Source organism: Telmatherina bonti, assembly GCF_933228915.1.
Source record: "Telmatherina bonti genome assembly, chromosome: 18".
NCBI classification, from domain to species: domain Eukaryota; kingdom Metazoa; phylum Chordata; class Actinopteri; order Atheriniformes; family Telmatherinidae; genus Telmatherina; species Telmatherina bonti.
Window position 1 is genome coordinate 10,992,026 of NC_136616.1, and position 22,190 is coordinate 11,014,215.

At 40.0% G+C, this 22,190-nt stretch overlaps 1 protein-coding gene across 1 annotated transcript in view; it reads right to left on the bottom strand.

The window, feature by feature from the left end:
- Positions 1–22,190, bottom strand: part of col4a6 (collagen, type IV, alpha 6) — a 182,317-nt gene that overhangs the window by 59,908 nt on the left and 100,219 nt on the right. Inside the window, exon 4 of the mRNA XM_079257522.1 lies at positions 22,106–22,183. Coding sequence (XP_079113648.1) covers positions 22,106–22,183 — 78 coding nt within the window. The remainder of the gene's footprint in view (positions 1–22,105; positions 22,184–22,190) is intronic.

Genomic DNA, 22,190 nt, shown 5'->3' on the forward strand with positions numbered 1-22,190 from the left:
CTTTTAAACCTCTTTTCTTCCAAAATAATATCTAAACACGCAGGTGATATGTTTCTGTTGCAGATCTACTTTTTTCTTACCAATAAGGCTTTTTTGTGTGGGACTTGATTAAAAGAATTGATCTAAGTAATATAGGCTTTGTAATGAATTAATATCGATTTGCCCCAAAAAGCAACTTTCATAATTAATGCATTAAAATCCCACCCCTAATATTTATCTATATCCTTTCTGATAAATCAGCTTACGTGTCAGGACACACTGACTCAGTTTGTTTTGATAAATATTTGATATTGTGATATTAGCAGTTAGCTGTGAAATGTAACATCCGCTTCTGAGACTTTGCTTTTATTGAGTTTTTCAGGTTCAGTCTCCAGTTTTTAATTAGTTTAGTTGCAGTTAAATACATTTTTGAGTTTAGGAATTAAAATGTGTTGGTCTGAAACATACAGGAAAGTTGCAGCCTGGAAGCATATGATAAACTCACATTTTTCTTGATAAGGTGTGAAACTGCTGTGACCACAGAATATGATAACCGTGTTTGTTTAACGAGAGTGACCAAATTCCAAAGCAACAAATATGTGACAAGGAGTGTGTTGAAGTATGTTGCATTGAAAAGTAATGTTCTGGCTCTGCTTGGACAAAACAAACTTTTCCCTTTGCATATTTGAGAAAAGAAAAAGCGTTTCAACAATAGCAATATGACAGTTATATCCGTACTATGTAGTGCACATGCCGGGCCTCAAGGCGGCAGTGCGACTTTGTAACAACGCACCCAAATGTGCTCCTCTTCATCATATAACCATAAAACACACCACAAAAACAGATGCGTTTTGAGCCAAGTTATCTGTCTTTGCCGATTGCATAAATATTCTACACAAAAAAAGTTTTCCTTCAAATTACTACATAAATTAAAAAGATGCAGCAGCACGAACATGACACAGAGGTCTGCCATTGTTGTTGTGCTTCTCACAGGTAAAACAGGGTCTGAGTGCGTAAGACAACGATGAAATATGTCATCCTTGACTAAAGATCCCGATTCCACGGACAACGTTCACTTTGAGTTGTAAGAAAATTTCACTTCCACATATATTAGGGATTTTATGCATCCAAAACTCTGCGAGCATGTAAACGAGATGCCATAACACAACAAACTTTGTGTTTTACTGACTCAGCGTTGTTACAAACAGGGCCTAAATTCAAAGGTTCAGTCTTTTCAATTGCACTGGAATTAAAATTTACATTTTAACTTTTTCATTTTTTGCCTTTGAGTGACCAGAAACATAAAATAGTGAAACATCTAAAGTAAAATAACATTGCAACATTTCTAATACTCTAGTTTTTTACATATAAAAGAAGTAAATCCTTCAAACTGATAAGTCTGGACCATGCCTAAATGTATACTTTAACTGTTGTGGCTTTAATGCCACCACAAGGCCTTCCAAAAGAACGAGCACATCTTGAAGGGAGACAACAAAGTCATCTCCATGACATCACCATGTCGCCTGACCATCATTACCATCAAACTATAATAAAAAGAGAGTAGCTGAAAATATATTTCACTGCCAGTTCATTTCTTTATATACTACAAATACATACTAACACAGATGTGTTCTTTTATTTTCGTCCCAAAAGACTGCATGTCTGTTTTCCCCTCACACAGATTCCTCTGCACCTCTGACTCATTCGGTACCGGTGATGGCTGCCATTAAACAAACAACCTGTTCTCCCACTTCATCCAGGTGCTTTCCCCTCCAATAAAAAGCCCATTAGTGGTCAGCCGGGCGCAAGGTCCCACGGTGGTGATGTCATAAATTAGCTGTGTTTTCTCAGCTGTCAGACAGGAAGACCACAGCAGCACAAGAAGGCTGAGTTTGGGGTGAAATCAAATTAAAGTACTTCCTCACATGTTGTTTTTTAATGTGGAAGTACAATGCCAGCTTGAGGGAGAAAACATAAACAATTCTTTCTTCATTAGAGTCACAGCTTCCCACAGCCACAAGCTTTAATAAACCCTGCTCACTGTTATCCCCTGAAAACTTAAAACTAAATTGGTTAATTGGTATATTAGACCCCTGTGTGTCCACCCTGAAACTTAGCCTAAGGTGAAGACAACTGCTGAGTGCAAACAGCACATGTAATTACCATGTAAGACTCATTTAAACCTTTAAAACTAGCATGCAGATGTGGCTGCTAAAGTAAGGCATCTGCCTTGTTTGTCCTGGTTCGGGCGATAATGTTTAGGGAAAGAACATTAAAGATGGAGTCTCTAAATCAGTTAACTTTCACACTAACAAAAAGTCCAGAAAAAAATCTTTCTCTGTGTTTTTCCGTTTGTTTTGGACAAAAATAAACAGAATAAATGTTAATTTTAGCAAATGATCAAAATGTTAAAAAGAGGAAACTAATAACGTAACAACAAGGAAATGGCTGAAATGTGAAATTTTGGGTTTACATACCCAAACCAAGGCCTGGCTCAGGCAGGTTTGTTCCCACAATTTCCAAAAAGTAATTCATAAAAATCAATGGAAATATCTCTACCAAATGGTAGACCAGGACCTTAAAGGGTTAAAGAACGAAAAAAGAAGGGCAGCAGGAAAAGAGAGGTGAAAAACATATCTGAGTACAAGAAGTCAGCTATGTGGAGGAAGGAATGGAGAGAACACAGCCTTAGCATTGACTGAAGCCTAAATAACTGGTATTTAAAAATGAAGCTGAAAACATCTGTATGTTTTCTCCTCGTGTTTCTGAAGGCATGCACTAAAGAAATTTTGATTATCCGATTAACATCTCATTAAATAATTCACTGAACATTTTCTGGTTAGTTTTTATTTCTTTAGCCTGACAGGCATATGCTACACCGTGCACTTTCCATGGCTGTTGTCAGTCAGTTTATAAGCTACGACTATGAATTAATACCTGGAGACTGGGAGAAAAACAACACAAAGAAAATGCGGTCTGTCGACTGTTAATGTCAGTGTTTAGATGGTATTTAATCTCAAAGTTTGGCATAATTAGGGGCGTTTCCTTTAGATTGACAGGTTTACAGCTGGAAACAGGCAGAATGTGACAGAACAGCAGTTTTTAGCTAGCTAATAGCATTCCTTAGCTGTAGCCCCGCTACCTCTGTTAGCTGGTTAGCTCTTGTTAGCTCAGAGTTAGCTCTTGGCTACAGACAAGTTTGTCCACAAGACAGTACTGCAGATGCTGTATGGTTTGTCAAGTTGAAACTTGACAAACCTGAACTGTGATGCCAGATTCTTCTTTAGAAAGAAGATCCTGTCTAATAATCAGAGGTGTATAAAGTAGAGGCAAAAAGTAGAAGTCCTGTCCGGCAGCTCTTTCCAACCAGTCGCTAAACCAGTTAAATTAGCTTAGCTCCACTGCAAGGTAGATGAGACTGTTAGTGAAAACACCAGTTCTAAATCCATTGGTAGATCCAAAAACATGACAGGACTACTTTATTGCTACTTCTACTTTATACACCTCTGATTATAATCTTAAACAGTACATAATTGTTTAGTTTTTTTCTCATTGTCCTGACATTTACTTTAACATCCTAACTGGGGCTTTGTCCACACGCTGCAGGTATCTCACAAAAGTAAGATATTTTTCTTCGATCCTTTCATGTGCCTTTCATCCACAAAAAAAAAAAAAAAAAAGAAACAACAAACATGCAGATTTATGCACTCAAAAACGATTCTTTAAAAAGCGAAAGTGAAGATTTGGGAATACTTGCATGTGGACATATATAACTGGAGTTTTAAGTTTAGAAACGTCACCGTCTGCAACAAAAAATGCCATGACATCACATGTGCAACCTTTGTTTTCAACAGCATGAACGTTGTCAATACCGTGTCAACCCTGACCCATTGTCCTTTATTGCTTGTTTGTTTTTACGCTGCTGTCAATAATGCTCCACGAAGGCAAAGGACGAGATTTAGGACAATTATTTTTCGCCACCAAATGGCATGTTATGTGTTTTGTGGAAATAACTTTGGGTACAGTTACATGGTGTTTTTTAATTCGGAATTAATAATTCGGAATTAACTTATTTTCTTACGAGTTTACATGAAGACAACAGTTCCTAATGAACGTTTACATGAAACACGTTCTCACTTAATTCCTCTTTAGAGCGGCGGGTTGGGAAGGGTTCTGATTGGACAGAGGGTGCACGTGACGTATGACGCATACCGGAAATAAACAAAGTTGGCTTCCTGCTTCTCGTCTTTTCAGTCGTAACTTGTAAAAACTAAACAATAAATACCAGTTTCGCCGCTATTTTTATAATTTTGAAGTACTAGCTCAACACGTGCATACTACACTTTTTACAGCAACTGACAAGGAGAAGAAAGATAGACCACCAAACACGGGAGGCAAAACAACACGCGTCATCGGGACAGGACAAGGTAACAAGCATGCGCAGAACAACCGGAATGAACTTAGAGTGGAATTAAGGTTTACATGACAGAGGAATTAAATAGTTCGGAATAAAAATGCGAATAAACCAGACACTTACATCGGAATTAAATTTAATTCAGAATAGAAATTTGCATTAGGAATTAAGTGTTTACATAGTCGTCTTTCATCAGTTTAAAGGGGAATTAACTTTTATTCGGAATTAAACAGGAATTAAAACTCCCATGTAAACGCACGGACTGTGAGATGGAAGCTTATTCTGACTGGATAGGATTCAAGGCGCTACCGTTATCTGGAGGTTCGATTTGCTTATGAATGTGCTCAACAACGCGGTTATACGGACAGGTGTGGATGGATTGGTTTGATGACTCTTTTTTTTTTACTGGCCGGAAAGGGGAAGATATTTGGCTTTACAAAATCCCGGCAACATGTTCGGTCTGAGGCATGGAGAGTCTGAAATATAGCTAAGCGGTTTGTTTGTGCAGTTTCTTTGAGCACAGCATCGTCTGATGTTGGAATGAGATTGCTGACGTGTACACTCCTGGGAAGAATGACAACTGTCTTGAATGTTTGCTACTTGTGAAATAATGGACTCCAGATACTTTGGAAATGGCCTTATAATCCTTTCTAGGTTCCTGAGCAGCAATATTTGCTTGTCTAAGATCATTGTCTTTCTTCATTGGCACCGACACACCTGAATACTTTTACCTTAGTAATTGTTTTGTAAGAAGTAAGTGAGTACTTACTTTGCCACACACTGGGTGGTTTCTTTTTTGTCAAATAAATCAGAAACAATAAAAAAATGTACTTGTTTTTTTTTTTTTTAGTTTTGATGTGATATTTGAAACCTAAGAATTGACAGCATCATTTCTTTCCACAACTGTGAATCTTCTGTCTGGCACCTGTGAAAACAAGGACAGGGGTATGCATCAGCAGCTGGGGACTCTACATCTCCACTATCTCCTTTTCATTCCTTCAAATAAGATAGCAAACACAGTTGAAACTCCCATGGTCCCACGTGAAGCAATCCGGGGCATACCCAAACTGTGTTTGAGAAGCCTTTGACTGGATACCTCCATCTCAAAAAAGAACAGAAGATGTATTTATTTTTTATTTAAGATTTACATTTCTGCTGATAAGAATATTTCAGTGTGTACAGGTGGAAATGTGATAAAGCAACGGTGCCGTCATGTTGACTATAACACTGGCCTATACGCGCAGTAATGATCGGTTTTGTGCATTCCTGCAATTGTTGGCCTTTGTTTAATTTGTGTGTTTGACATTGGATCAGCCAGGTGTCTAATTCCTACTCTGTGCAAGAAGGCAGCAGTTAGTATAAACTGGATTTGTTCCCTCTAGGATTTACATTTATTCTTTCTTCTTATTCTGTTTGTGATGTAGCAGACAAGGCTGGAATTAAGATTTGCTGAACTAGAATTGGCCGGTCGATGGATGGGGAAGCTATTCAGGGTATACCCTGCCTCTTGCCTGCTTTTAGCTGGGATGGACTGCACTTTCCTGAGTATAAGTGGTATAGTAAGTGGATGAATTAATTAACTGGAAATCAACCTAAACTTTTTTATTTTATTTTTTATTTAACCTTTATTTCACCAGGAAAGTCCCATTGAGGTTAAGAACCACTTTCTCAAGGGAGTCCTGGCCAAGAGGCAGCAAAAGTTACAGGAAATTTACATGTTACCACTTAAACAGAACAAATACACAATAATAATAATAATAATTAAAAGCAATTACAACTAAAGGAGGACATCTCAAAATCTCTCACTCTGGACTTAAAACCGTTCAAAGAAATAAGTTGCGACAATTTCCAATCTCTCTGCAAAGAGTTTCACGTAGACGGAGTAGACAAAGGCCTTTTTTTCCCAGTTCTGTGCGGGGAAATGGAACAGAAAGCATCAAATGATCATTTGATCGAAAACAATAGGAATCAACACATCTCTATGTGATTAAATCACATATATAGGATGGCAGCAGCCCAAGCATGGCCTTATAAATAAAAATATACCAATTCCCCATTCTCCTGATGGACAACGAAGGCCATCCTACTCTAGAATACAATTCACAATGATGGGTCATGCTTTTACAATCCCTGAAAATTAAGAGGCAGTTCTCTGAAAGACTAAAACCAGCATCTAAGTGTGGTTTTGTTTGTGTTGAGATGCATCTGTCACTTCTGTTTGCAAGGATTTAAGACAGCCTGTCTGTCTGGCAGGCCATTTTTTCACTAAATGAATGATCATAAAAGTAAAAAAAATGTCAGATGGATTCAGATTAGGTTTAGAATAGCAATTATCTGAGTTCAAGCACATTTGCTTTTGTTTTATTATCAATAAAACCTACAATGTCCTTACATATTATTACATTTTCCTCCTCATGATTATAAGCTTATCAATATCAAGTGGCTTTTTTTTGTTGAAAACAATGTGATAGAAACAGAGATAGAATAATATTCTAAATAAAAACAATGAAAACAGCAAATGGTTTGTCTGGGAAAGGCTGTAAAACTAGCATATGTCAGATATTTTAAGTGTAAAAAATCAAATTTCAAGTATCAGTAAAGTTAGCCAGAACATAATTAAAATTACTTCTCACTTAAAAAGCTCCCCGTGACCATGCTCCGTTTCTACAGTATATTAAGATTTCATAGTTTTATGTAATCTCAACAAAGTTCTCTGCTCTAACACTGCAGGTTTACTTTGGGTTCCTAAAAGCAGAACCTTTATAAAGTACCACTTTTTTTTTAGTTCATTTTATGGACCAAGCATCCAATTAGATCTCAGGAGGCAGACACTTACTGACATCTGATCAAGCTTCAAACCTACATTTTTGAGAACTCTTAGTTTTTTATGCTGCAATAGGCTTTTACTGCAGAGAGATGCACTAAACACTTTCTACCCCTTTTTGTCTTTCTGCTCTTTATTTACCAAGTATAGATCCATGTATTCCTGAGATGGACCGGTGAGCTGTCCAGGGTGTACCCTGCCTTTCGCCCAAAAGACAGCTGGGATAGGCTCCAGCTTCCCCGCCACCCTGAATTGGATTAAGCGGTTAGAAAAAGGAATGAATGATACATGTATTGCATCCATTAACTTATATTTATTTAGACATTTTTAGGGAAATATTTTCCGTGACTTGGCTTGTGTGAACACAGTTGTTTGAACTTCAAATGGTCGCATTGAATCGGCTGCAGTAGTCTAGAATTGCCCTGACATGACTTTATTGTGAACATTGACTGTAGATAAAAAGATGGACGGAGCCTCCGTGACGTCACCTGTTGGTTTCTAAAAAGCTGAGGTGAAGCTCATTGGGCGGTTTCCACCATCACCATCCTGGCAGCGTCACATCTGCCATCGCTTACAGAAAATATAAAAATGGACCAAGAGGTAGAGCTGAGAAGGAGGCTGAGAGTGTGGAGGTGGATGACTGACATCAATTAAACTCCGACCTACCTGGGGTGAAGAGCTACCAGAGCTAACTCAGAGCTAACTGGAGCTAACCATCGAACAGAAATAGGTGGGCTAAAGCTAAGTCATGCTGTTAGCCGGCTAAAAACTGTGGTTGGGCTACATTCTGCTTACTTGCAGGACACGCCCCCCCCCAATTATGCTGATTTAAAAATTAAATAACTTCTGTAAAGATGAGTTATGAAAACATTCCCTCTTCTCATAGTTTTCATGAAGCTAAGCCTGACCTGTTAAACGTAAACAGATTTTTTTTGTACCAGACTGTAAACATGTTTATTTCTGCTGAGAAGTTGTTCTTTATAACAGGGGAGTCTATGGAGATTCACTCTGTTTTGGAGCCACGAGTGGATGAGGAATGAACTGCAATTTTTGCCACTTCTGTGTAGACTTCACTTTTATCCACTGGAGGATGCCGCTTAGCTGTGAATTATGTACAAAGTTCAATCATTCATTCATTTTCTGAGCCCGCTTCATTCAAGTAAGGGTCGTGGGGAAGCTGGAGCCTATCCCAGCAGTCTTTTGGGCAAAAGACAGGGTACACCCTGGACAGCTCGCCAGTCCATCGCAGGGCTACATACAACGTTGAAATAAATTTAGTTTTTTTGCATAATAAGTTTAAAAAAACTTGAAACCTAAAAGGCTGCTTTGATTCTTTGAATGGTGGATTTGAATAAGTTTTTCCATTATGAAAACACAGAATGTACATCATTTAAAAAGATAAACGGAGCCTCCGTGATGCCACCTGCAGGTTTCTGAGTGAGTTTGTTTGACTGTTTTAGAAAAGAATTATATTTTTTTAGATATTTATGATGCAGGAAATCCCATCTGCTCAAAGAAAACACTAGTAAAATTGCAATAAAGTGATTTAAACTTCTGTTTCTATAGTATATAATGACATGTATTACAGGTTCAACATGCCACAGTGATTTTTTTTCTTTACATACTTCAATACAGCATCAGATATGCTTTTAATTCAGACCCATGTAGCCCAGTATTACTTGGTGCAGCAATCAGTGACTGCATAACAAACTCCACCTCTAGTTAATGGAGGTTCCTGAGGGAGCCATGTGAGGGCAGTAGAGCGCATCAGAATCTGAGAGAAGCCATTGTGACCCTAACCAGCTTTTCTGAACCTGTAGGGTTTATATTTACCTACAGGTGAAAGAAAATGATTAAAGCCTGAGACCAAGCAGGTGGATGGAGGATGAGAAAGAAGAGACAGGGAAAGGATAAAGAGAGTGTTTGGAAGTAACATGAAGCCCATTCAATACCTCCACACACTCACACACAAACACACACATGGCCCTTCTGTCTGTCTGAGTCTATGATCCTGATGCCCCTAACCTCCTGGTCTACGCTGGCCTTTGTGTAGACCGCCACCTTTGACCTGCTGTGTTTGGTGGTGGGGGGTGGGGACAGCTGTAAGTGTTGGGTGTGTGAATGTGGAGATCCACGATGAGCCTGAAGTTCAAAGCTATCACTTCAACACAAACTGAAAGATGAGGGAGGTTTTGTTTGTCAGGCCGGACCTGACAATGGGAGAGAAAATGGCTGCTCGAGCTCCGCTAGCAGTGTGTGCATGCGAGTGTTTAAGATGAAGCCTAAACAATCCTCCCCACGCCATTTTTTAAACTTGGGGAGCTCCTGCATCAAAGAAACAGGGGCCCGATAAAATGCCACACGGGGGCCCCAAGGGTGTGTTTGTATGAATGTGTGTGTTGGGAAGGGGAATGCTTGGGTGACAGGCTGCTGCTGATAAAACCGTCCTGTACATTAGTGTAGTGTGTAAGGCACATCACCATACAGGTCAGATGTACACATACAGATATTACTGCATTCAGAATTCACACAAATATTCACAAAACTCACTCAGCAAAGCCCACATGAGCTGCATAAACACAACACATTAGAGAACGCATGAAAAGAAACCGGTGGTTGGAGATATGTTGAAAGATGAGGGGGAGACAGACGGGGGAGAGACAAGGATCAAAGTCATTATTCATGCTTATCGAGGGTTATTTTACTTCTTGGACCGTTTATCTGCGCCAATCTATGTGTTCAGCTTGTGAGGGTGTGTTTCACAAAAATTATCGTGGCGTATGCCTCATTAACTTCCTGCTCTGCTTTCTCATAATCTCATCAATAAAGGATCATTTAGAAACTTTTTTTCTTAGAAAAAGAAGACATGTTGGACATATGTACATGTGGTATTTCTTATATATGCAATGAGCACCTCAATGTATCCAAGAAGTGATAGAATAAGGATTTTATGAATGGATTTGCTTAAAACCTGTCAAATCTTTCTTTGGATGCTTGTGTAGGTGTTCAATCTGCAGATGCGCTTTTCCAACATAAAATATGTTTAAAATCAGACATAAAGGAGACACACAGACAGACACATTACATAAAAAAGATGCCTCCAACCCCCTTTTTAGATACATCTAAATGAGAGAGGTAAGTGCAGACGGACTGGTCGTGGAAACCCCATCCGAGGAGCCGTTTGCACCGGGGCAGTGCATTGGCCTTTAACCTCGACATTAAAGTTATTTGTTCTCTTTATATTCCAATCCAGCAAATTCTGTGAATGCAACAGCTTTAAAAGGACAATAATGATTTTGACCTTCTTGGCACCTGACTTAGTCAGATCAATGCAGCATCTTTTAAAATGAATCTCTTCAGCACATCATGTCTTCATAGTGGAAGACTGATTGGGAGTCAACTGAGCTAATTGGTTGGACTGGTTCTATAACCCTCAGAGGTTTGTATTACCTGTTTAAAGTGATTTTACCTGGATGTTTGTCCACATCATCAAGATAGCGGCACATCTTAAATCTGTTCACACAGTTTTATAAAAGTCTTATGAACAATGACTCCCGATGAGTTAACCCCTGAACCAGCGGGGCCCGTCACAGGGCCATTTTGAAGATGATAACAGAGTACTGTGCAAAACAGTGTTTTTTGTTGTTTGTGTGTTTAAAAGTCCCAGAATAGAGGTCTCTCACAGCCCATGTGGATCATAAATAATAATAAATAAATAAATTATTATTATTATTATTAATAATAATAATAATAATAATAATAATAATAAATATTATTATTATTATTATCATTATTATATCAGAGAAGCATTGATATCTTCATTGATACCATAGCATAGTATTGACAACATACTTCAATACTATTGATGGACAGGCAGTAGTATTGAATATGAGACGTCCAACAGAGGTTTTATGTTAAAAATGTTTAAAACCAGCCCGAGGCAGGTTAAGGGATTAACACAGATCTGAGTGAGGTTGTCAGATTTCTGGGACCTTATCTTGAATATTTTACACTTCTTCAACCAGCGGATGATGAGAAGACATTGTCCAGGTTCAATCCTTTCATTCAAGCTGTGATTCTCATTTTCTCCTCCTGCATCACACAGCAGAAACTGGATTTCTTTCTGCAAAATTGTTGTTAAAACTGGGATTGTTTGCTGATCTGAAGGCCAAATGGTAACTCAACACCTAGATTAGCCAACCAGCTGCTAGTTGCTAGCTATGTCTCTTGATATTCACAAATTAATCTACAAATTTTCCCTTTCTCTTCGAGGTAAAGCTTTACATATATATATATATATATATATATATATATATATATATATATATATATATATATATATATATATATATATATATATATATATTTATATATATGTGTATATATGTGTGTGTGTGTGTGTGTGTGTGTGTGTGTGTATATAATTCCTTCATTTTTTGAACCCACTTAATCAGAGTATGGGTCGCGGGGGAGCTGGAGCCTATCCCAGCAGCCTTCGGGCGAGAGGCGGGGTACACCCAGGACAGGTCGCCAGTCCATCGCAGGGCAAGGAAATACATCTTAAAAAGCTATTTGAATGTCATGAAATTTCACATCAGTATTGTAGGTTGGTAAAGACCAACTTTAGCCTGCAGGGAACCTCCGATCTCATTGTACGTCATACCGTTTGCATTAAATTTAAAGGGGTCCTATTTTGGTATTTAGAGTTTTATGAGTTTTCTACAGTGTTACAGTGTTGAATCCTCATCAGACATGTGAACGACACTGTTTTTTTATCACCTAAACACATGTTTGAGTTTGAGTTTGAATTCCAGCACCCTCTCTGTTTGGTTTCAATGGTGACGAAAAACGCGTCGTTTTAGAGAGTTTTTTCTACTTGGAAATCCTTGTGACGTCCCGGGGGATAAGGTTCGGTGATTGGTTACCTTCTACTGGTAAACAAGGGCATGTACAAATACATCAGGCGGGTGGAAAACGTGGGATAAAGTTATTTCCAACGATGGCTGGTGAGTTTACCAAAGAGAGACATCCTGCTGCATTCGTTGCTGTGGGTTGCTGTTTTCCACTTCGTTTTCAGGGTCTGATTCAGGTTCCAACATGTAGGGCTGTATGCTATGTGTTGACATTGTATTTTGTTTTTTTATTGAGTTCATATGAGCCTAATCCTTCTGTTTATGAGATGTTACAATGACGGTGAAAGCAGGTGCGGTGCGCGCTCCCGATGTAGTGCAGTGGCGGGAGGCGGGGCTTAATGCGGAAGAGTCTCAATCCACTCGTTTTGCCCGCAGGCTGATCTGACAGCCTACGGAGAGGGTCGGTCTGAAGTTAATAAAGCCATTTGTGACAATAACTCAATCAATCCCAGCCCTTCTGGTCTCAGAAATAAAAATAAATTAGCCTGAAATGCCCATAATAGTTCCACTTTCAACAAAATTATTCTGGTGGGTGACCTGAATCTTGATTGGTTAACTTTAACCAATGCATTATCGATAACCTAAAATCTCTGTGTGATTCTTTAAATCTCACCCAATTAGTCACTAGTCCCAACAGGCTTAATCTGAAACATCCTTTGATGTTTTCCTTGCTAAATTTCATAATGACAAAACGAATTGTCAAAAATGCCAAATTACCAAAAACTAACATCATATTCTATACTCTGGTCAAAAGAAATCTTTAGGACTTCATTGAGCAAGTTTTCTCCATGATTTACCACATTTTCAGTGGAGCAGGTTCGCTTTTTCATAACGAGGAGATTGTAAAGCATTACAGCGAAAAAGAAAAAACCAAACTAAAGCTGAATGGCTCAGTCTCCATCAGCTGTGTAATAAAAGTACTTCTCATGCACAGCCTATGTATTACACCACAAAATATATGAACGAAATATATGAACGACAAGATGCTGACCATTAAACCAGCCAGAAGTTCAGACTGCAAGGTTTAAAAATCCAGAGCCAGTCCTGAATTCATTCTGCCTGATTTAGGTGAAGAATATATCGATAAAACAGCCACAATGTGTCACATATTAGCCAAACAAGCACCTGCTCTCTGTGTTTTTCTCCAATTTTCCTGCAGCTTATTGTTATATACCCTGCAAGCAACATTTAGAAATCATGTTTGGTAATAAAAACTGGTTGTTTGAAAAGAGAAGCAGGGTTCAAAAACTGTTGTCTAAAACAGGTTTGTTAAAAACTACAATGCTGATATTAAAAAAAACCGTATTGTTCGGAAAATGGGTCAAGTGCTACAATCTGTTCAGAAATTCAGATTAAACCATACGGAGGGTCAAACAGGAACTGGAAAAGAAGTGATTCCAATAGAAAACCAATAGAATCAACTTAGAATGGACTTTAGCAGCTGGAGAGGAAAAATCAGACCAATGAATTGCACCAATGTTGGAGGCAAACCAGCCCCTTTCAGGCACACCCACATTATGTCTGATATTATCAGCTGATATTAAAACGCAATATCAGAAATTTTCTGTGTTCATTTTTACTTTTTTAACGACATGTTTACACAACGTGCACATATCATATATCACACTCTTCAGCCAAGTCTCCTCTGACTTAAAATCACAAAATCTAGAAGATGTCATGCCGAGTTTTCCAGATATTTTTGTTTGTTTGGCACAACTCGCTCAAAATAAATCTTAATCACATGCATTGTCCATCCCATCTCACCCGGCTGCGTTTCCACGTTGTCCTGAACTTCTCTGTAATGCTTTTACAGCTGCATAACTAACTTATGAAGCAACGACCAAGCAGGACAAGTAACCGTTGCATCATGAAGATGATGACTTCATCATGAAGCAGTTTACTTCCACTTATCTAAACAGGACGTTAACCAGAAATGCCACAGCACACTACATGACTGCTTTTTCAGCCGTCATATGACGGCAGCAAAGATTCAACCATAGACCGTATATAAAGAGATGGGCGGAGCCTCTGTGACGTCACCCGTAGGTTTCTGAAGAGCTGTACTGAAACTCGGTGGGCGGTTCCTACTGTCGCCATTTTGGCAGCATCATGCGCGTCGTCTCACCCGGAAAATACAAATATGGACAAAGAGGTGGAGCTGAGAAGACAGCCGTGAGCATCATGGCGGATGATTGACATCGAGCGAACTCCGAGCTTTCTGTAGCGAAAAGCTAACCGAGCTAACCCGAGATAACAGGAGCTAACCAGCTAATGGAGGTAAGCGGGCTAAAGCTAAGTCACGTTGTTAACCGGCTAAAAACCGCGGTTGTTCTACGTTCTTCTTACTTGAAGCGGGAGATTGGTACCTGTCAATCAAAAGGACACGCCCCTAAATATGCCGAACTTCCACATTAAATCACTTTTAAACGGGTGAGTTAGAAAGAAATTCACTCCCCCCACAGTTGTCATGAAGGTAAACCTGACCTATTAACCGAAAAAAGATTTTTGAACCAGGCTGTAATCATGTTTATTTCTGCCGTTAAGTTGGTATTTTTAACATTGGAGTCTATGGGGATTCGCGCTGTTTTGCAGCCCCTAGTGGATGAAGGGGGAACTGCAGTTGTATGCACTTCTGCATAGGCTTCACTTTTAACCGCCGGAGGTTGCCGCTTGGATTCTACACAATATGCATCCTACCTGCTGTATGTTTCCATTTTTGTTTTTATCTAACAGCCTCTTTGCCAGGTAAAATAAAGCGTTTTTAACAGTTAAACACGCCTATAAAATATCTCTCAGGGTTCAGAAAAGCTTTTTAATCCTCTCAGACGTAAAATAAACTCTTTCCTGGCACACAGCTGGGGTTCCTCACATCTCTCTGTGTGGCCACAGACGAAATAACTTCCCAAGCGGCCTCATATTTTCCTCGTATTTCCACATTTTTTGTTTTTTGGGATTAAGAACAAACAGTTTACCCAACGCCCCCTTATCCTTCGCCTCTCCTCCTCTGGTTCAGCACGCCGCCCGTCTGTCCCTTCTCCTTTCTCCTCACATTGCAACTGTTTTGTCTTCTGCGTTTTTTTTCCTCTGTACCTGCTTCGGGATTAAAGTTAAGGAATTTAGAGATGGAGAGATGTCGTCTTTCATCGAGGGGCCCCACAAGTGACTTTCATCCCTTGTTCCTTATGTTCCATCCCACTGAGACACACATCCACTATCACTTTACCTCAACTTGTTTTAGAGGGGCGGCCAGTCCTTTTCCTGCCTATTCATCCTTTATCTCAGCTACTCTTTTGTTGTCTGGTTGCATGCAAGCATGTCTTGCTTTTTTCTGTCGGCCATTCTCATGAGACGTGTATTAACTTTGGCGAATAAAAAATTGAGGTCAGTGTAAAGATATGCCGACTTGGTGAAGCCTCTGTTAGCGGGGGATAAGATGAGTTAAAGGGAAACAAATTGGCAGAAGCTGATTTTAGGGCTTAAAATAACCAGTCACTGCATTTAATATGTGTTCCTTCTCCGTACTAGTCCTGTTTTTTATGACTTTTGTGATAAAACCATCACACACCAGTTGTTCAGCACCGCTCTACTGTCCTGATTGTCTTTCCATGCGCTGGGAATAAACATCTGCAGTGTCTCTCAGGTGTGAAAATGGGCAGAGGTTCACCAAAGTTGTGGAAATAATTCAGAAAACGCCCCTCAACAGTTTCAGAGAATTAGAAGGAATCTCTGTGTGCACGGGGAAAAGCTTATGGTCCAACCTGGACGGGGAGCTCTACCCTGCAAAACAGACATGATTCTCTACTGGAAATATGAAGATGGATCTAGAAAAACCAGTAATCACTGTGTGTGAACTCTGTCTACGATGAGATCCACAAACACAGTCGTGCTTCTACTAACTTACTGTATGTGTGTATACCAGTGGAGGATGAGAGCAGGTCAGTGACTGGGTGAAAAAAAGATCTTTACATGATGCAACCATCAAAATGTTATTTTTCCATTCAGAGAGGGTGCGTTCCCACTAAACATGCTGTAGCAGGAGGAGACAGAACATTGCAGAGGCTTCCCTCAACAATGTTTCAGTCTGTGAAATAAATACCTAGAGATATTTTCCAAAACCAACATTTCTGCAGGTGGAATGCTGACAAATCAATGGAAATGATACTTTATGGTGAGATAAACTGATGCGTTGAGTGTTTTTTCCACCCCTCCTCTGGCTTTTTGTTTCAGCGTCTCGTCTCTCTGACGTATTTTCATTTTGTGTCATAATGAAGTGTTCAGTAACACTCATTAGGAGTAAACAGAAGAATCAATGAAACAGAAACCCACTCGACTAGCCGTGTTTTCTCTTCATGTGCCATCTTGACAACTCGCATCTGATGTTTTCCAACATGACCCAATGCTGACGGGTTCTTTGTGAAAGTAAAACGTACTGTAATGATGTGTCTTCGAGGTTTTCTCAGTTCTGGTTTCCTGGTTTGTTTTGTAGTTTCCTGTTCAGCCTTTTGTTTCATAGTTTTCACCTGGTCTCGTTAGCTTAACTCACGACGCCTGCTTCTTGTTTGGTTTCCAGGTGTTTGTAGCGCTTTGTGTCACTGCAGTTTGCTGCTTCGTTGCATTTGCTCCCTGAGTTCTCTGATCAGCATTAAACTGTCTTGGTCCTGCTTCCCTGCCTGCCATCTCTGGTCCGTTACTGACAGTGTTTGTTGGCAGCTTGAAGCAAAAGCATAAAAGTTCCCCCTCAGGGAACAACAGTCCATCTCACATCCTGAACGACATCATTTACATCCTGTCAGTTTCCTTGTCAAACATAAACAGATCTCATGCCTTGTGTTTATTTAAAGGTGCCAAAGTTTCCTGCAGACAGACTTAAAGCATGATTCAACACATCTGGTTCTGATCGCAGATAGGGATCTCTCTGTTCATGCTTTTCATTGGAAACACCTCCAAACTGATAAGGATCTATAAAGGGTCCGATTTAAAACCCTTTTTTCTTACTTACGGGGAAAAATGTTGCACTATTTGAACTTTTATGTTTCTTAAATCTAATTATATTTGCTGGGTCTGATGCTGCAATCCTGATGTTTCATCCACCTGCAGCGATTTCCTCATGTTTAAGACATCCATGCACAGATATCATGCTGTGACATTACATGCTGAATGCAATGCAGGCCAACAGTTAAACCAGATGCCTTTGGAGCAGAAACGTTTTTGTGTTTCATTCGAGAACAACAACGACTGGCTTAAAATGTGGAATGCAGTCATGTCTCCTGCATTACTTTTCCCCACTACCGTAGTTAACAGCAACGACTGAGGACACCTCGCTTCACCAACCTCTAACTACAAAAGTAAAACTGAAAAGAGACAAATAAGCACCTTAACACTCAATGGACTCTGAAAACTAACAGTTAAAGAAGGTAATACAGCTGCAGCTGTGTTATTTAGGCCCAACAGAGGCCTGTGCCGTGCCAGGTAGCTTTATCTGAGCTATATCACTTAACTACAGGTAGTGTAATGGGACGCTCGTCACTGTGTTATTTAGCCAAAGTGGCGTACAGTAGCAGCTGTAAGTGTAGGCCTCTGTGTCAGACGGTAATTGATGTTTGAAAACTGGCTGAAAGAGGGTAAGCGACAGTAGCAAGCTTACAATTGGTCTGTTTTTTTAAAGGTAAACACACAGAAGTGTCAGCTTCTAATGATCTCACAATGGTGCTTCCATTGTTTTATAAAACACATAAAGGTGAGAAAAACTTCACTTTTTCAAAGCTGGATTGTCTTTTTCATACAAATGAGACATCCTGACATGTCTAAAAACCAACTTTTCTGACTGCAGTTTCTTCCTCTTATAAAATGTCTTTTGTGAAAACAAATATAAAAAAAAAAAAAAGAACACAAATGGATTTGATTGGAGAATATCAGCTCTATCTACAGCAACAGAATCGAGTCAGTGATCAGAAATCAGAGTACTTCTCTTGGGGTGCAAATAAAACCCCCCAAAGGACAAAACTCAGAGCCAACAAACTGTTTTAGTTCTGTGAAAGGCTGAGGTACATTATAACCAGTGGTGTATATGCCAGTATATATGTATATGTGTATATGCCAGTATACGTGGGTATATGCCAGTATATGCCAATATAAGCGGGTATACGCTGGTATACACGGATATACGCGGGTATACACAGGTATACACAGGTGTACGTGGGTATACACAGGTATATGCCAATATACGGCACCAGCTCCTACGGTACTCACATTAAACCTAGCTAAGTGCGCCTTTGGTAAGGCTACTGTCACTTATTTGGGACGAGAAGTTGGACAGGGGGAAGTAAGACCGGTAGAGGCAAAAATTGCTGCAATTGCTGCCTTCCCTGTCCCGGCCACCAGGGAAGCTCTGCGACGCTTCCTCGGTATGACTGGTTACTACCGTGCATTTTGACGGAACTTCTCTACCGTTGTGCATCCTTTGACTAGTTTGCTTAGCCCAAAGAATGACTTTCTCTGGACCCCTGAATGTCAGCATGCCTTTGAGAGTGCGAAAGCCCTACTCAAACATGCCCCAGTTTTGTCTGCTCCGGACCTAGCTAAGCCATTCAAACTGGAGGTAGATGCCAGTGCCGTAGGAGCTGGTGCCATTCTGTTGCAGGAAGGTGGAGATGGAGCTGATCATCCCATCTGCTACTTTTCCCGTAAGTTTGACCGACATCAGTTAAATTATTCCACCATTGAAAAAGAGACCCTGGCAATGTTGTTAGCCTTACAACACTTCGACGTATACCTGGGATCTGCCTCTGTGCCCGTGCATGTGTTTACTGATCATAATCCTCTGATCTTTCTAGCAAGGATGTACAACCACAATCAGCGCCTCATGCGGTGGACACTAATTGTTCAAGGATACAATCTGCAAATACAGCATAAAAAGGGTGCAACCAACGTTTTAGCCGATGCCCTGTCCAGGGTGAGTGTGTAGATAATTTTGTATTGTGTATATTAATGGCTTTTGTTTTCAGGGGGAGGGTGTTACGCCCCATGGCCTGTCATCTAGCTCATCATTTCAACAAGCATCACCTGAGGGATTTGATACACCTGGCTTCCTTCCTGGAGCTGCCCTCAGGCTGATGTGTGCTGGGTGCTGATTGGTCGCCACACGCCCACCTACCCCTGATTGGCCAGACCTTCTACAGAGCACCGGAATAAAGGCTGTCACCAAACTTCGTTCCGGGCAGCTGTGTTCTGGTTGAGCCTGGTGCCACAGCTTGCCACTCCTTCAGTGACTGCGAAGGAGTTTTGACTGTTTGGTGTTTGCATTGACGCTTTTGCGATTACCGCTGGGTTGGTGCCAGCTTTGGTGGACACTTTTGTTATTGGGTTTGTTTGGTTGTTTTCTGGTCTTTGATGCGTTTAGGGACTAGTGGGTCCAAAAATAAAGCCTTCATTTGTACATTTTCGTGGTATTCTTTTGTTAATGTTGCCACCCCCCCATTTACCCCTGGACAAACTCCATTGAGGGTCGTAACAATGCCGATATAAGTGAGTATACGCCGGTATATGCAGATATACGCGGGTATATGCGGGTATATCGAGTATACCCACTTCTTTTTCAGTCAGCATTGAGTATACACACTTCTAAACTTCTTCTGATGCTGCTTTTACAATTACAAACGTCCCTACACGACATAGGTACACGTGTACCTATGTCACCCAGCAGCTTAGCTAAGGTTAGCTATGCTACGCTGGTGCAGTTAGCCATCAGCAGCGTTAGCTTTAGCATGAACACAGACATAATAAAAATATATGTGTATATGTCTATGAGCCTGTCCTTGACCAGTCTGTGTTCCAGTACTGGTTTTGTCATTTCATAACTCTTCCTCCCTGAAACCGAAGAGCAGAAATTTTGTGACAAGGAGTAAATATACTGATAGATTTTTTTGGGTGAACTAAATAGAGTATTTTTACATGTAACTTCCATTTACAAAAAAAGCATTTTTTTGGACTGCTTTCTTCAGTTTTTTTTTTTTGTTTGTTTTTTTTAAAAAGGTAAAAAAAAAAAATTTGAGCGTATATCCACTTCTTGAGGGTCCTCTACACCACTGATTGTAACATGTATACCAACACTACATGTCCTGAGCATAAAAACGTGTCAATCAGAGTTAGAACAATATTCAGGCATAAAAACCAGCAGCTCAGTTCAGAGATTAATTCATTTAATGGTTTTCAGAGTGAAGCTGTACTTGGAAGATGGACTTGTCTGAAAGACTCTATTTCAACCCTGAACTCTGACATATTCAGCAGGATGTGATCTAAAGCAGCAACAGAATAAAACTCCAGTAGTTTGAGCGATCTGAACTCAGTGGTGGGTTGTTGGTCACTTTTTCCCTCCATAAAATTCTCCAAAACCAGATGGTGAACTGTGCGAAAACACTAAATGACACTAGATTCGTGAATGAGCAAGGACTTTTCAGCAAAACCTGCGATGGACGAAGAATTTTAGAGATCGAACTGAAGTTTCCAAGCAATTTTTTATTGCAAAGCAACAGTGGTGTGTTTAAAACCGACTGGATAAGAGCATTTTATTTATCTTTATTCTTTGTAAACCATCTTATCAGCTGACTGTAGCTATAAATTCAGCATTTATAAGTTGTTGAAACCCACCCAAACACTGTACACACTTTTAAGCAAGGCATTTTTCCAATAGGTCCCTAATAAAAAGAGACTTAGGGAGTAAAAAAGAAGGTTGAATTTATCTACTTCTTGTCCTCGGATTCAATAGTTTTTTATCTACTTGTATTTTCTTACTTGTAAAATCCCTTTTCAGACTTGAAGAATTAATCTGCATCTACAGGTTTACAAGGTTGACTTTAGAAATAAAAAAAACCTCTGTAACGTGTAGAAGTGAGAAAGCTACTGTGTCCTGTCCCATGAACCTGTAGATCTGTATACTGATGAGGCCAGATTTCAGGTGAATATGTGAGAAATACACAAAACCTGCTTCATCCGTTCCAACAGCCACCACCTGCTGCATATTAAACCTACAAAATGTGCAACCTGGTGTATGCACGCATTGAAAACAGTCCAGAGGTCTGGTCTGCATGTGTCTGGTTTCTTTTTTTTTTTTTTTGTTTGTTTCCTTTTTTCTCATGTTCTTTGATGTCCTGCAGCTTCATGAAATTTACATCATTTTGTGCGTTTTATGACCTTTCTTTAAACCCGCTGAGCCGCTATGAGCCGTTTGTTAGGGTTAGGGTTCTGTTTTACAGTCGAAGAACTTCTGTTTCTGCGACACTAAAACAGAAACTTCCTCACTTTTGTCTTCAGCGTTCAGCTCTCTGACGGGATGATGAAGCTGAAACTTCATACTGATTCACAAAACCTTTCCTTTCGACAGTCAGGATGAGTTTACAGCCACAACGCTGAGGAGGAAGCTGCTACTCCAACAGTTGTTAGGTACATGTCTGTTATCTAATATTCCAATACGTTCCTCTGTTCCTCATCAATGAGAGGATGAAGATTATCTCCTGGTGTTTGTTTGGATGTTATTAGTTTCAGCTGATGTTAGTTTTGTGATTGGAATGACAAGGTAATGAGTTCCTCGCCTACAGCTATGCGCCGTTTTGTGTTTGTCTGATTCTTTTCCAGAAAAAACTCCAGTTTAGTGGATGGATCATATGTGCCGAAACATGCACCACACACACTGCAAACCGCACCTTCATGTTTGTGGGCAATAACGTAAATATTGATCTCATGCAGCTGGATAGAAATCCGCTTCACGGTGTGTTTCTTTATGTTCTGTCTGTCCGTTTGAGGATCCTGCTCCTGACGCATTGCAAATTGCCCCTCGGGGATAAACAAAGTGTTGCTTCAAAATGTGAACTCAGACAAAACAGCATGTGGAAAAGATGAAACTCTGGGCTTTTGGGGTGTTTGGGAGCTATAATGATATTTTAAATGTAAAATCCTCCAGACAGATCATAGGCGACTCACCCTGCTGCCTTTCTCTGGGATTCGCCTCCGCCCGTTGCTGCAGTCTCGGCCTCCACACGGCTCATCGTTCTTATTCCCCTGCAAG